General features: G+C 48.9%; 1 protein-coding gene across 1 annotated transcript in view; it reads right to left on the bottom strand.

Annotated features, from left to right (window-relative positions):
• Positions 1 to 13418, bottom strand: part of CLMN (calmin (calponin-like, transmembrane)) — a gene marked incomplete at its 5' end in the record, with an annotated part of 54788 nt that extends 41370 nt beyond the window's left edge. The window contains one exon of the mRNA XM_012645506.1: positions 13259 to 13418. Coding sequence (XP_012500960.1) covers positions 13259 to 13418 — 160 coding nt within the window. The remainder of the gene's footprint in view (positions 1 to 13258) is intronic.
• Positions 13419 to 15401: the final 1983 nt, after the last annotated feature.

Genomic DNA, 15401 nt, shown 5'->3' on the forward strand with positions numbered 1-15401 from the left:
CAAAAGACCCTGGCACACATCTTCTCCTGCGGCCCATACTTTGTTTTCCGAGAAGTACGGCGTGGCTCAAAGAGCTGTCTCAGCACCAGAGGACAGCCACAGTGCCCACTGGTGACAGTCTCTGGGGGTTCCTCTGATGTTCCCTGGTCTAGAAATCTCTTCCCAACCTTCTATATAAGCGACCTTCTGAGATGCTCACAGACGCTTTCCCATTCTTGGTCTGAGCTGACTTCCTCCACGGTCTGGGAAACCCATTCTCCCCCTTGCTCAAGTGTTCTTTTTCTCCCTGGCTCAGACTCCCTCTCTCTGTAAGGGTCTTCCTTGGCTCGCTGCAGCCATGCAACTCACTCCATCGGCTCGGGCTGGCCCTCCCGGATCTGTAAACCCGACAGAGAAACATTTTCCCTCTCGTGCGGCACAGGGAGGTGGCCTGGCCATCTGGACCACCAGCAGACCACACAGTGTCACCTACTGCGCCACGGACAGCGCGTGGAGGAGCCAGCCCTCGAGCGGCCCCTGCCTGTCCCCCTCCAGCCTCGGTGCTGCTGACTGCCCGGGCCCACTGCCACCCGGAGGAGAGGCCGAGTCCCTACTCCCAGCTCAGCCCGGCCCCCGCTTGGTGGTTTTGCTCCTTTCCCCATCTTTCAACACCTCCCAGAAACACAACCTCATTACATGGCCCCATGCTGGTTCACGTGAGAAATAAAACTCAGAAACAAATTAAACGGCAATTTCTTTTTAAACAGGAGAGGGGCCAGGCTTCAGGAATACCAGGCCAACGTCCTTTGGTTCCGACTCCTGGGGGCCACTTCCCCCCTCGGCTCTGGCGGTATTAAAGTCAAGGTCTCCATGTGGTTTTTCACCAGCAGTGACTTTGCATTTAATTTCCTTTGTTTTTCCTCCCCGCGTGTTTGCTCTGACCCAAGTCCTTTTTATCGAGACTTTGGTAATAAAATGCAAAACCCTCCTTGGGACCGTGGGCCGAACAGCATAAACGACAGACAAGTGGCAGCGGGCTCTGGCAGAGGCCCTCCCACCTCTCCGGCTCCTCGGCCCACGCAGGCCGAGGATATTGCGAGAGGCGTCCAGGCGCAGAGGGAGCACACTGCTCGAGCTGGCGCAAACCGGTGGTCTCCCCAATACGCGCCCGCAGGGACTCAAATAAAACTGCCAAGCTCTTTCTAACTGGGGACTTAAATCCAATTCTCTCATGGGTCCCAGAGGCCACCAATTAACATACCACGTCCTGCCCCGCCGTGCCCCGCTTCTCAGCTGCTCCAAAGCACATAACCCAGGGCTCCAAAGAGCTAGTCCCAATTACACACCAAATTAAGTTTAAGCTATATATATAATATATATATAGGGCTGGTGCCTGTAACTAAAATAAAGAAATAAACCCGCCCCAGTTTTTCTTCAAGCAATTCTGTCTAACCTCAGTGCTAAACCTCAGCCCACCTTGATTTATGACAGATGACGCCAGCCAGCCATAAAAACCCAAGCTTAGGAAAGGGATTTTAACAGTCACCCAGATGGGCAGGCCAGGGTGACAGCACCAAGCCAGGCAGACTGCCCCGACGTGTGCAGCTGAGATCGCGTCCAAGTGGCACTGAACAAATCCTTCACGCGCCCATCCAGCCAGCACTGATGGCCACGCTCAAGCATCGGTGACAAGACACGGACCCTATTCTCATGGGCTCCCACTGCTAGCTTTGAGAGGAAAGAATGGATGCAAGGAAGGAGGGAGATGGGTAAAAAAATGGAGAAGGAAGGAAGGAAAGGAGAGAAGGAGGGAAGGAAAGTTGGGAGATAAGTTATTTCCTTTCACATTCCACGAGGACTCCGATTCTGGGCCCCTGACACCATGATTTCTGGGGGACTAACCTCTCCATTGAGAACCACAGATTTTGGCGATTTTTTAAAAATAGCAATGTTTTTGTGACAGTATTCTGGCTTCTGAATACTAACTTGAGTAACTTCTAAAGCAGTGTTTGCCAAACCATATTGTGCAGAGTCCTAGTTCTAAAACGCCTCTCAGAAGGGAGCCCGCAAACTTTGGAAAACATTGTGCACTTTGTCCCCTCTCGTAGATACTGATGATCAGTAAGGGCTCTGGCAAGTCCTGCAATAAAAGCTGTTGGTTTGACTCCGTTTAAACTAAGCTCATTTGAAGCCAGACCCCTTTTCTGTGTAAAACAAGTCACGACTCCCTTGTATAATAGAATCTTGCTTCAGAAATACAGTCACACACCCTGTAACAGCATTTTGGTCAATGACTAACTACATATATGATGGTGATCCCATAAGATGATGATACTGTATTTTTGCTGTACCTTTTCTATGTTCAGATACACAAATACTCACCATTGTATTACAATTGCCTACAGTACACAGCACAGTAACGTTCTTGACAGGTTCTCAGCCCAGGAGCAATAGCCTAGGTGTGTAGTAGGCTATGCCATCCAGGTTCGTGTAAGTGCACTGTGATCTTGGCCAACGACAAAATCAACTAACAGCGTATTTCTCAGAATGTATCCCTGCTGTTAAGTAACACAGGACTGTACAGAGAGACGTTCCTTAATGGGAAGGAGATGACTCTACTGGGTGCTCACAGCCAGCGAGTCGGGCAGCCACACCTCCCGTGGCAGAGACTACCAAGCCTACCTCCTTCTGCTCCTGGGCACACAGCCGTCCTGTGCAGGGGAGTGGGGGGGTCACGTGACAGTTCTGGCTGACAGAATGGGGGTGAGCTCCAAGTATACCACTTTCAGACATGGCCCCAACAACCGTCTGCGCCCAGGGGATGGAGGGACTCCACAGACCCCAAGGAGGGCAGGACCTCAAGAAGGAAGGAGTCTGGAGTCCCAGTAAAGCCACCCGAGGAGGAATACCGTTGTTGAACTGCTGAGTGACAAGTGCATTTTCACTGAGTTAAGGCACAGTCACACTGGGGTTGCCACGGCACCTGCCCACCCTGGCTAAAACCTGTCTTGAGGGAGAACCAGGCCCCAGTGCTAGGGAGGAAGAGGGGAAGAACAGAAGTCAACATTTACAAAGCCTCTTACTTCTCCCCAACAACCTAAACAGGTGAGTGACAGTGTTTCCTACGTGATTGAGGAAACTGAGTCTCGGAGAAGGGAAGCGACTTGCCCCAGCCACTGGCGGTACAGGCGGGAGAAGGTCCAGCCTAGTGGTTGTGAGCCAAGCCCCTCCACAGCACCAAGCGGGGCTGGTTGAAGCCCTTCAAAGCAACCATCTTAGCGAAGGCCCTTTATGAAGAGTCTGTTTCAGGCCCAGGTTGGCTCAACTGCAGAATAAAGGCTGACGTGGTGGGTCGTCTTTTACGAACAGAGCTTGACAGGCCTAATAAGGAGAATTAGCTCAACCTTTTGTGTTCGGCTATTTTTAAAAAGGAGATTAAAAACACAACCTCATACAAATGACCTTGATTTGCATTTTTAAGCACATCTGTCTTTAATAAAACCCCACGCTCACCCTCTAAACAACAGCATTTTTATTGTGAAAGCAAAGACCAATCCACTGTGAGATTCTCTAGCATTACAGTGACCAACTGCCCTGCTTTGCCTGGGACTGAGGGGGTTCCTGGGGCTTGGGATACTGGTCACTCCAGCTGGTAGTCAGGTCAGGTACTGTGCCCAGGAGAGCAGACCCTGAGGGGACAGCCGCTGGGACAGGCAGAATGGACGCACATGGGAGACAAAGACAGAGAAAGGCAAAGTGGTTAATATTTGCTTTAAGTGCAAGAGGCAAAACCAACCCTGAAATTCCCATTTGCAACTTCTACTTGCCAACAAAAAGTGACACCAGCATGAATTTAAATTCCTACACCGAGCAGGAGAGGTAAAGACTGGAAACTATGATGGGGAAAGGCAAGAGGTGTCAGGTTTTCCTGGAGCTGGAAGTGTCCCCAACATTTCATGCTAATTAGCATGAGAGACAGAGGCTGCCTAAGCCGGGGGACTGAGCTGTGCCAACGTGACAAATACCAATGCTTCACACACCACTGGGTTCTTTGGGAAATGCCTTCCTTTGAAAACAAACAAAAGTTATCTACATATGCAAACCATCTAAATGTACACATTCATGCATGTCCATGCGTGTGCACGTGAGTGTGTACGTACAAACGCGTATCTCACCGTAACATGGACCACCTTCAACCTTCTCCGGGAAGTTTGGTCACCAGGGTAACTGAAGGGATTTTACCGTTATAAGGTCTCCCTTAAAATAGTTCAGACCTCAAGAACCGCACTCTGACATTGAGGTCAAGGTCGGATCATTGTCACTGGGTAGAAAGCCTGTAGATTACAAATTCCAGTTCTGCAATCTTAAAAAAAAAACACTTAGACTAGACCTGTGGTTCTCAACCCTGGCTGCACATGATGGTCCCCTAAGGAGACTAAAAAATAGAGATGCCTCCAGACTAATTGAATCTGAATCCTAGGGGTAGGGACCCAGGCATCTGTATTTTTAAAGCTCCCCAGGTGATTCTGACACTGAGCCAGGACTGAGAACCACTACTCTAGGCCGGGGTTACCGAATTTTCTCCGTCAAGAGCCAGATTGTAAATGTTTCAGACTTTGCAGGCCATATGGTCTCTGTCAAGACTAGTCAACTCGCCATCTTGGTGCGAAAGCAGCCAAGACAATACATAAATGGGCATGGCTGTGTTCTAATAAAACTTTATTTATAAGATCAGGTGGTGGGCCACAGTTTGCCAAGGCCTGCTGTGGACTCTAGGAGATGCACAGCCTGATTTAAGTGAGCATTACAGACCTCACTGGTGGCCATAACACTCAGGGCCCAACTTTTAAGATTCAGTTTCGGGCTTTTAGAAGGAGGGATTTGTTTGTGTTCTGTTTATAGTTAAAAGAAAAATCAAATAGCAGTGGGATGGATGAGGTGGCAGCTACGTGTGTTGGGTAAGTTCACTGGAACTAAAAGAAGCAGAAAAACTGAGGGTTTGTTACCTCTAAGTCAGAGAAATGCACTTGGATATTCTCCTCCCATCACCAAAAGAGTACTAAAAATCACATTTGGGCAACCAGACTTTTATATAATCCTTGCCTTTGTTATTCTTCTTTAACAACTTCTTTTCAAATCAAATTTATGCCCTATCACCCATCCCTGTCCCTCCTAATCCCCTACTAAAATTCCCCCTTTGTTCGAAGAATCCAAGGGAGCATGGAGATGAAAAAGGACCCCAAATACTTGTCTGTGATCTTTTTTTCTTATTCTTTTGTACAATTTAAATGGAAACAGGTAAGAAAAAAATCCAACGAGGCTACTTGTAGGTAAAGTTTTTCAGTAGATTGTATTTTGTTCAAGGGGAGTGATCTCCATTTTCTTAGCATCACAAGGAACTCAGAATTATTCTACTCATTAGAGCACTCAGAAATCCAGTTTTCTGATTGGAGAGGACCTTAAATAAGGTTACTGAGGATAGCTACTCATCCGACACTGTCATGAAGGCAGAAGGCAGTCGTCCAGAGTCTACTTGAATGCATCCCAGGACGAGGTGCTCACTACCTCTCCAGATAGTCTGTTCCACCCTTGGGCAGCTCCGGTGGCCTGGCTTCCAGATATTGCACTGAATTTCTCATCCTCAAGCTCCTAACTGTTGGTCCCAATTATTGTTTCTCCTTGTCCACAAGACAAGCTTTGAGATATGAGAAGCCTGATTTTGGGTGTCCTACGAGTCTTTTCTCGCCAAAACTCTCCAGTTTCTTCAAATTTTAACATTTCAGAGAAGAGCTAAAAACACACAGAAGTACTCTCCCTCATATGATTCTGACAGGGAAGACTTGATAAATGTTTTTCAGGCTGTTGAAAAATCAGGTAAGATGAAAAGGTCCTGTTACTTCTCTTGAAAACCTATTAATATAATTCTTTCCTCTGCATATGCAATAAAAAACTATGCTTTGTGGCAGGTTTGTTAGGGGTGAATTTTATCTAAAAATGAATCCGTACATTTCTGTAGGAGATGAAAACACGCTAGTACACTAAAAGAAGCGACATATCATATCACTAACAGATTCTTGAATAGATTCTTATACAAGGGGTCAAGGACTGCTGCAAATATCCAGGTTTTCCCGCTGGGGCAAGAGGAATCTCATAACCAGTCGCATTTCCTTTTGCACTTTGCAGTCAGGAAATCCGTCATCGCATCTGAAGTTCAACTTTAGCAAACGGGCCAGACTGTGGCCAACATATTTAGATATAAATGTTCCCTGAACTTCAGTTTTCGTGAAAACATTCTTTGATATAGATTCTTTTGTTGATATATTTCCTTGCTTTATTTTATGGGTCAGGTAAGGCACCGCAAATGTTTTTGTCCAAGAATGTAGGGTATAATAATGGACAAATGAACACATGAACGAGTGGATTGTAAATAAACAGAGCGTCATACATCTTTGTCTCTCGCCCCTTCCCGGTGCCTGGTGTGTAAGCAGATACCTATCGAATGAATGAATAGATGGACAGACAGAAAACCCATCCACTAGTCTATTCTTTGCATGTGGCCCCCAAAACCACCATGCCCATGATGATAGGCCCTTGTATTAATCGTGACTTTTTATTTTCTGTATTTTCTAATGTTCTGACATCTGGCTTTGCTGATCCTGAAGAGATCGCCCCTTCCAGCGCTAGCTAATTCCTAAAGAGAGCAAACCACTCACCCGGGAGCATGCCTTTCACATGCAAACCAAGCAATCAGGAGGCGGCACCCTCCCCTTTCTCTACAGGTTCTTACACTGTGGGACAATGTTGGTACCAAGGCAACTAGGGACAGCCTCTATGCCCCAGAGCCTGCTCAAATCATTCAAACTAGCCCGTCCTAAAGCGGCTTATCCTGCTTTGCCCATTCCTTCCCGTGGAAACCACAATAAAGGTTTTGCCAGTGTTTTCCCTTCTCTCTTTCTGCCTCCTAATCAGCCCTGGTGCTTCCCTGTGTGGCCCTGCGTGGCAGAGCATGCCCCCTCCTCTCAGGAACTGTGAGGAACAAACTATCTTTGCAATGCCCTGTCTCCTGATCTGTTGGTCTCACTGTACCTGAATAATAATAAAACCTATATTTAAAAATATCCCTTCCTTCAAAGGCTGGTAGAGCTTGGATCACTCACTTTCCAGCTGCAACCTCAAATATTAATTTGTCACTCTAACCTCACCAACTCTAGGAACAAATCTAGGTCTTCTCCCTCTCTGTACCTGCCCGCTGGACTCACAGAGCTGCTGCTCGTAGTACTGCCCAGGCTGACACTGTGAGTGACAACCAAGTGGGACTTACAGGACTGAGCCGTGAGGCCTGGGTCGAGATACCTGGGGATCAGTGTGGTGCCCAGCTCTGCAGGGTGCTGGCCCGGCCATCCCTGACTGGACGGTCACCATGGACGTATCAGTGGGAGTCTGAGCTGGAATCAAAGTCCCTCCGTGGTGCTGTTTGGGGCACTGAACCGCGGTGAAGGGACTTCTCCCAGGCCAGCATTCTCAGCGCCCAGTGCAGGTAGGAAGAGGACAAGCCTGACTGCATAACAAGCACCTGATGGCCGAGGCTCAGCCATCTTGGCACTTGCTTTGAATGAACAGTCCATGAAGGTGCTGTGTCTGCCCCTCAGGGAGCAAAGAGGCGCCAAGCCACGTGGCACCACTGTGCATGAAGTAACCTCCAGACTCCAAAGACTTTTTGGCCCTCCACGTTGTGCTGCGCAGCTGCCATTACTTTGGGCTGCTCTGTGTCCTGCACTGTGCAAGCCTCATCCTCTCTGCTGGCCCGGCCACCCTCTGAGACGGGCACCATCACTGTGGTGTGTATGGGGGTGGTGTGTGGCCATCTGCTGCCATGTGGGCCGGAAAGCAAAAGACCAATGAGGAAGTAGGAAAGAGAAAGAAACACAGATGAGAGAGATGGGGGGGGGGGAAGAGACTGAGAACGTACCTGCTCTGGCCAGTTCCCGAGGCCCTGCTATGTGCCCTTGCTCTTGGGTTCACTGAGACTACGGGACTCTTAAAGTGAACCCAACTTTTTAGTTAACTGTGTTCTCATGGGTTCCTGTTGGTTACAATTCAACAAGCAAACTGTAAGTGAAAAAAAACGGGGGGGCACTTACAAACTAAGAGAGGCTTAAGAGACACACCAACCCATTGGCAATACATGGCCCTCAATTCAAACAAACTTTAAAAAAAAATCATTGTATTCTAAAAGTTTGAAAACGTAACTAAAATAAATTCTTAGAGAAATATAAAATGCCAAAATTAGGGCAAGCAGCATTATGGAGTTCAAATAAACCAATGAATGTTAAAAATTACAACAGAGTCCTCGACACGAATATTGCTGACCCCATTTCACAGCCGTGCTCACCGAAGCAGGGAGAAGTTAGGTGACCCAACCAGTAAGTGACAGAGCCTGGCCCCAAAGACCACAGCCTTAACCCTTGCACAGTATTGCCCCCTGACCTCGTCCCTGACCAGGACACCAGATGCCACTCACAGCCCCACCCACAGGCTTCCCAGGAAACGAAGACAGAAATCATTAGCAGAACAATTCTAAGTCCTTCCAAATTAGGTCACCATGCCCTGCAAAGCTGCCTGCCACCTTGGACGGTCCCTCTGCAGATGGATGCGTGCTTTTGGTGGTGGAGCTATTTGCAATTTCCAATATTTTAGCCAGTTCTTCCCTTCTAGACCACAACTTCTGCAAGGGAAGAATCTTGTCTTCAAAGTCATTAAGCCCCATAAAAGGGCTTCCCCGTGCGAGCCGGCCTGAAGCTGGGGAGACCTGCTCTGTGGTATAAGCTTGCTGGTGTATTTTATCTTTCAGTCATGTGCACATACTTCATAGAAATTTTAAGTTTTATTTATAAAAAATTACTATGTATCCTGTACATAGTGCAATATTTTTTATCTTTTGTCTTCAGTATTATCGAGGGAAATATTTACAAGTGTAATATCTGACAAAGAAATTTTCTTTTTATAAATTACTAATAATAGATATCTACAGTAGAAAAACTTGAAAAATTACAACAGATTTTTAAAAAAACCACATGGATTAGATTATTATAAGACAACATATTTCCTTCCATTCTTCCTTCTCTGTATATGTATTTTTGCCTGCTTTTTTTTTTTTAACGTAATTTGGACCATACTGTGTACGCAGCATGGTATTCTGCATGGTGGGCGCTGTCTGTTGCCTATCTAATAGCTTTCCGCACCTTTCCTGGATGGCAGTTGTTGCTGTTGTTCCCATGTGCCTTGCTCCTTCCTCATCACTTACTGGCTGTGCTGGGTGGGCAGACAGCCTGTCGTACAGTGTACAAGCACAAGGAACAGGCACATTCAAACCTGGTGGGGAAACGGGAACAGTCCTTCACGATTGGACTTCGTGCCTGGCCGCAGTAACAGAGGGAGTAGCCCTCTCCCTTGGGAAGAAGCTGAATGAGGTCTGTGTGTGGAACAGGGGGATGTACTTTATAAATAATGTTGGGTAGCTAATGGGGTGGACTGTGCAGACACCGCTGGCTGCCTCCCCAGTATCCATTTCTCCCTTCTCCTAACTAACAGAACCCCAGTGTCGAGTTGGCAGTCTTCCTAGTTTAACAACGAGCATTCCCAGCCTTCCTTGCAGTTAGGGGTAGCCATTTGACAAAGTTCGGCCAATGAAGTGGAAGTGTGACTTAGGGAGGGGGGTTTACAGGAATGCTTTTAAGGGGGAGAGCAGCTAACACTGGTGTGTGTCCCTTTTCCTTTAACCCTCTGCCTTCCTGAAATGGAGCCGTGAAGTTGGAAAGCACAACAGCCACTGCTAAGAATGAGCGGTAGACACAAGTGGCTGGCTCCTCCGCAGCCCTACTGGGCCCCAGAAACTGGCCCAGGCTGCCTCCCCCTGGGCTTTCTCTCGTAAATAATCAATAAATCCTGTTTGGTGAAGTTACCATAAGTCGGGTTTTAGTTAATTGCAGCTGGAAGCAGTCTTAACTGATAAAATAAACATCCTCTTATCAGTATAAACCCACCGTGCGTGGTGGCGAGCAGAATGCTTACTCAACTACAGCTCTAGTTTTGGCTCTGTAGGCTAGCTCCAATTTTTTCCTGCTGCTACACACACTTCAGTAATAAGCATTTTTATGCATAAACACCTGTTTGCATTTGCACGGCACTTTACAATCTGTAAAACCCTTTCCCCTCCGTTCTTTCATGAGGCCAGAGGAAAGTCGGTCAAGATGGTGGCTGAGCAGCCCAAGTATAGGCAATCGGCTCTCAGGTGAGGTCTTCTCCCTCCTGTGTTCTCCTATAACATCTGAGTTCTGCTCAAAAAGCAAAACAACCTCAGTAAAGATGGGCTACTGAGTACGAGCGAGAAACGTGACACAGTGACACATCCTGAACAGCTAGGGAGTGGGCTACCCAGGTTCTAAACCCTAACTCTAGTGGAGGGGACCCGGTGGAGTCAGGAAGCCTGTCCCTAACTTCAGGCACAATGAATGAATGAATGCAGGTGATTAAGGCATAAGCAAAGGTTTGTCAATAGTGCGTACTGCCCGGGACCTCTGAAAAACATGTGGGGACTGGACAAAAGCCTCAAGATGATGAGCCATATGTTCGTGGTGGGGGTAGAGGGAAGGACGGAAGGGACAGGCGCTAGAAAAGGTGGCAAAGACTAGGAGATCTTGAAAAGGTATTAGGAGAAAACTGGTTCTTAACGACATTCCAGGAAATCTGCTCCAGGGACCACCTGGAACCAAACAGCACCTCCTCTAACCTCTAGATTTCCTGAGTGCACTTTTTATTTCCCACGTGGTATGGTATATGCATTTGGCATCTGCACTCAATGATCTCATGTGTGTGTGTGCTGGGGCTGGGGGAGGCTGAAGGGCCAAGGGCAATGTCCATCCTCTTACTCCTTAGATGATGATGATAAAACCACCGCCCGCCGTCTCGCACTCTGAGCCAGCTTTGTGCGTCTCTGCATGTGATACTCGTCGTGTGGACGGGGTCCAATCACTCTGGCTGTGAAGCGAATCCCACGTTCTCACTGGCCAACCCCATAAAATCGGAGATGCAGTAAAAGGGACTCGTCTCCTAGTCAAGTGGGCTTTGCACTCTTTAAAACACATTTGTTCCCTACTTGTCTGACTCTGAACGTCTCCAGTTTTATAAACAGAACTCTTTCGTTACAGAACAAGGAGGACCCGACATCCAGATCACAAAGGTCATCGAATATCCTGGAGTGTGAAAACTATTAAGTTCTGTGCATGGTGCTGGGCGCTTTTGAAACAGGTATTATCATCACTGTTTTATAGAGGAGGAAACTGAGGCTCTGAGAGGTAAGGGAATTTAGTGCTCAGGATCAGAGAGGGGGGAAAAAAGTGTTCTAGATGCCTTAGACCGATTGGCTGTCATTCTGGGAGTGAGCAGCTCGCGGAGGGAACTGCTGGGCCTTTGCTGGTGAGCGGCCCCTCCTCCCACCGTGCACTCGCCTCTTCCCTAAGGAGCACTGGAGCTCTTCTTCGGGCCTGGTGGTTCTCTGAGACACATTCCTTTACTTTTGCTTATTCTCATAGCTGCAGGCCCAGGTTCTACACTCGGGTCCAAGGACGGGAGCCAGGCCTGGGGTCTCTTTGCATGGAGAAGAGTTTTCTGCCCTTGGCCCCTGCAGAGGAGGATTAGCAAGGCAAAGCCAAACTTGATTGAAAAATAACTTCCCTGCAGGCTGCTTTATGGCTTTGCGTCTCTTCCTTCCAGCTCGCTGAGTCTGGGCCCAAGGCCGGGGGACTCAGGGTGGTCCTTCCTTTTCCGAGGGGCCGGAAATTACCAAAGGAGCACCAGGGGGTGCTGAGCAGGCCAGCTGAAGTAGGGCAGCAACTAATTAATGTTTTTAAAAAGTTTAAAAACCAAAGCAGCCAACCATCAGGGTGAAGAGCAGGTGCTCTGGAGCCAGGCGGCCTGGCCCTGCCACCTTCTAGCTCTGCAAGGGTGGGCACGTTTCCTCCCCTCACTGTCCTCATCTGGAAAGTGGGGACAGCAACACTCCACAGCGCTCTGGGGTTGCCACGAGGATGAAATGAGAGCTGCTCTTTACAGAGAGTCTAGAACCTGACACGTGGCAGCGAATGGAGGTCACACAGCCCCAGACTTGCCCCTCAATGATCACCTTGACGTTCATGGGATCAGTCAAAACAGGTTCCTGCCACCACTTCTGAGCAGTACACAATTTGGCCAAGCCCAAAGACAGGTCTGGCTGATGCCCTTGGCTTCTGGGAAATTATCTATGTCATATCCGGTAAGAGTTCTGAGCGCATGGGATCTTAGTGTGTGGCTGGCCACAACCCGACAGTCTCAGAACGGGGGCTGGCCATGCCAGAAAGACCAACCAGGCGATTGAGGGTGGAGGTTTGGGGTCACACAGTATCGGGTGACCTGGAGACTGAGCTCAACCACATGGGCGGTCAGTCAGTCAGTCATGCCTCTGTAATGAAGCCCCGGTTAAAACTCGCGTGAGCTTCCCTAACTGGCAATAGTCTGCGAGTGTTGTCACACACAGATGCCAGCAGGGTAACACATCCTGAGTCCACAGGTGGGGACAAGGGAGCTTCGTGTCTGGAACCCTCCCCGTCTCTGCCCTACCTGTCTCTTGCTCTGGCTGCTATTAATCTGTGGCCTTTCCCTCTAATAAAGCGTAACTGTGAATATAACAGCTTTCAGTGAGTTCTCTGAGACCTTCTAATGGAATTATTGAACCTGGGGGTAGTTTTAGGAATCCCCCCGAACTTGCAGTTGGTGCCAGAAAAGAGGGTGGTCTCGTGTGGAAACTGTTCAATCAACCTTGGCAGTTTGGCCAACTCCAGCAATTTCCTTCACACAGGCCCTCCTGAGCGTCACACCCACTGTGACCCCCACCCACCCAAATCAGAATGGACAAGGGACAGAGGAAGGGAGCTTCTGCCTGCACCAAGTGGAGTGCTTTCCAGATACAAGCTCATGGATGCCTCGGTTTACACATCTGTAAAATGGGATGCACAGTGCTTACCTCTCCAGGTTGTGACCTGCTCAAGGTATGACAGTTAGGGAGCAGGAGCGCAGGAGTCAACTCCACAGCCTAAACACTGTGCACGGTCCGCATTACCTCCCGGGGGCTGAGGTCATCGTGGGGGTGAGACAGTTCCCCTTTAGGAAGGAGGTTTCATTCACACAGGAAATACCATCTTATATATTTTAATCATCACAATGACAAACATGGATCGAGCCTCACCTACGCGCAGGCAGCCAGTATGACTTGGAACGCTCGTCAGCACAGCTGCCCGGGCCCAGGCCTTGACTGACGGGTCCCCGATGCCAACGGGGGGAGCCTGGGAATCTGCATGCTGAGCATCCCACTGCCGCTGACTCTCAGCCAGGGGCGGACTCGAGAACTGCCGCCAAGACGGAAAGGACCCGGGGGCCCCTGCGGGCAGCACCGCCGTTGGGTGGGTCTCAAGTCTGGGCCTTCCTCCCCCATCTATGCAAAGGGGGTAGTGATTCCAGCTGTCCTTTCTCACTCAGCGCAGTTGTGAGGATGACGTGCTTGGGACAGGCCCAGCCCCAGGACTCAGGGGCCCAGGCAGCCCCGGAGACGAGCCGTGCACAGCACTCACTAGGCAGTAGGTGCGGCCAGCTCTGTCACAATGCTTGCCAGAAAACGCAAATCGGTTCCAGTGCAACAATTGATAGATTAGGGAAAAATTTAAGCATGATGTAAATTTGGCATTTGCTGATATACAATTTCATCCCTGAGAAACACTAGATGGGCACAGAAAGCCGCGCCCAGTGATGAGCTGAATGGAGCTGTGCAGACACACACCACACACACACACACACACACACACACACACACACACGTGCACACGCACCCCATATCTGTGCACACACACCTCAAACATCTACCAGCTGCCGTGCCTCACTGTGTGCGTGATGAGCCACACCCATCCACACCTAATGTTACAACCTACTGTGCACCCCCCAGCCCCCGCCATCTAGATGTTGAAGTCCTACCCCAAGGTACCACAGAATGTGACTGTATTTGGAGACAGGGCCTTTAAAGATGTGAATAAGTAAAAACAAGGCCTTTACGGTGTGCTCTAATCCAATCTGACTGGTGTCGTTACAAGGAGAGGACGTTTGGACACACAGAGAGACACCCGGGGTGTGTGCAATCAGAGGGACAGCTATGGGCAGCAGGAGAAATGCCTCCCCAGAAACCAACCCCACTGGCACCTTGATCTTGGGCTTCCGACCTGCAGCACTGGGAGAAAATATATTCTTGTGGTTTAAGCCCCTCAAGTCTGGTGCAGCAGCCCCCCTTATCTGCAGGTATGCTTTCCGTGGTTTCCGTTCCTAGCAGGCAACCATGGTCCAAAAATAGGTGAGTACGCACAAGAAGATTCTGAGAGAGAGAGAGAGAGATACTACATTTACATTGCTTTTATTACTGTGTGCTGTTATAACTGTTCTATTTGATTATCAGTTATTGTTGTTAATCTCTCCCTGTGCCTAATTTATAAATTAAACTTTATCAGAGGTATGCATGTGTAGGGAAAATAATAGTGTATACAGGGTTCGGTATTATCTGAGGTTTCGCGCATCCACTGGGGGTCTTGGAACGCATCTCCCACAGACGCTGGAGCTACCGTACGTCATTACAGCAGCCTGAGCAAACGAGGACGCAACTTTCCATCTGTTTTCAGGTCACCTCCTGCCACCACTTCACAGCCCTCAGCCTCCCTTCCCCGTGCCCACGTCCCCGAGCACGCTGCAGCTCTCCTCAAGGTAACAGCCGCGTCTACTGCAGAATGCACGTGATTCTTAACCACTTAACAGCTGTAAAACTGTGCCATTGTCTTGTTAGGTTCCCATCTTTCTTGTTAAATGTGTCCCTGATGAAACCCTCTTCTCCCTCATCCCCGTGTTTCGTGCGAATGCGGCGATGTCCAGGAGCACGTGTGTCGTGTTACAGCAGAACCAACAGTCTAAGCATTTCACCTAAGTTAACTCCTTCAATACTAATTCTTTTAACCCTACGAGGCAGACACTATTCTTATCCCCATTTTACACACAAGGAAACTGAGGCACAGAGAGGTTAAGTAAGGTGGCTACAGTCACACAGCTGGAAGCAGGCAGAACTGGACCCTGAGCCCAGGTTCTTACCCACCGGGATACATGGTGGTTACACGGGTGGATACGTGGGGAACAACGTCCCCGCCGGCTCCCCAATTAGGAAGGACTTCACAGCGTTCCCCACATCGTTCTAAACCCCATTCTAGTCACGGAAGAGCACGCACTGATCGGGCTTCATGAATGTTTAATGGGATGGAATTCTCCTTGTTTTGTCAGCGACAATGAATCTTGGCTGAGGAAAT

This window comes from Propithecus coquereli, unplaced genomic scaffold (assembly GCF_000956105.1).
Source record: "Propithecus coquereli isolate 6110/MARCELLA unplaced genomic scaffold, Pcoq_1.0 Scaffold2343, whole genome shotgun sequence".
In the NCBI taxonomy this organism is placed as follows: Eukaryota; Metazoa; Chordata; class Mammalia; order Primates; family Indriidae; genus Propithecus; species Propithecus coquereli.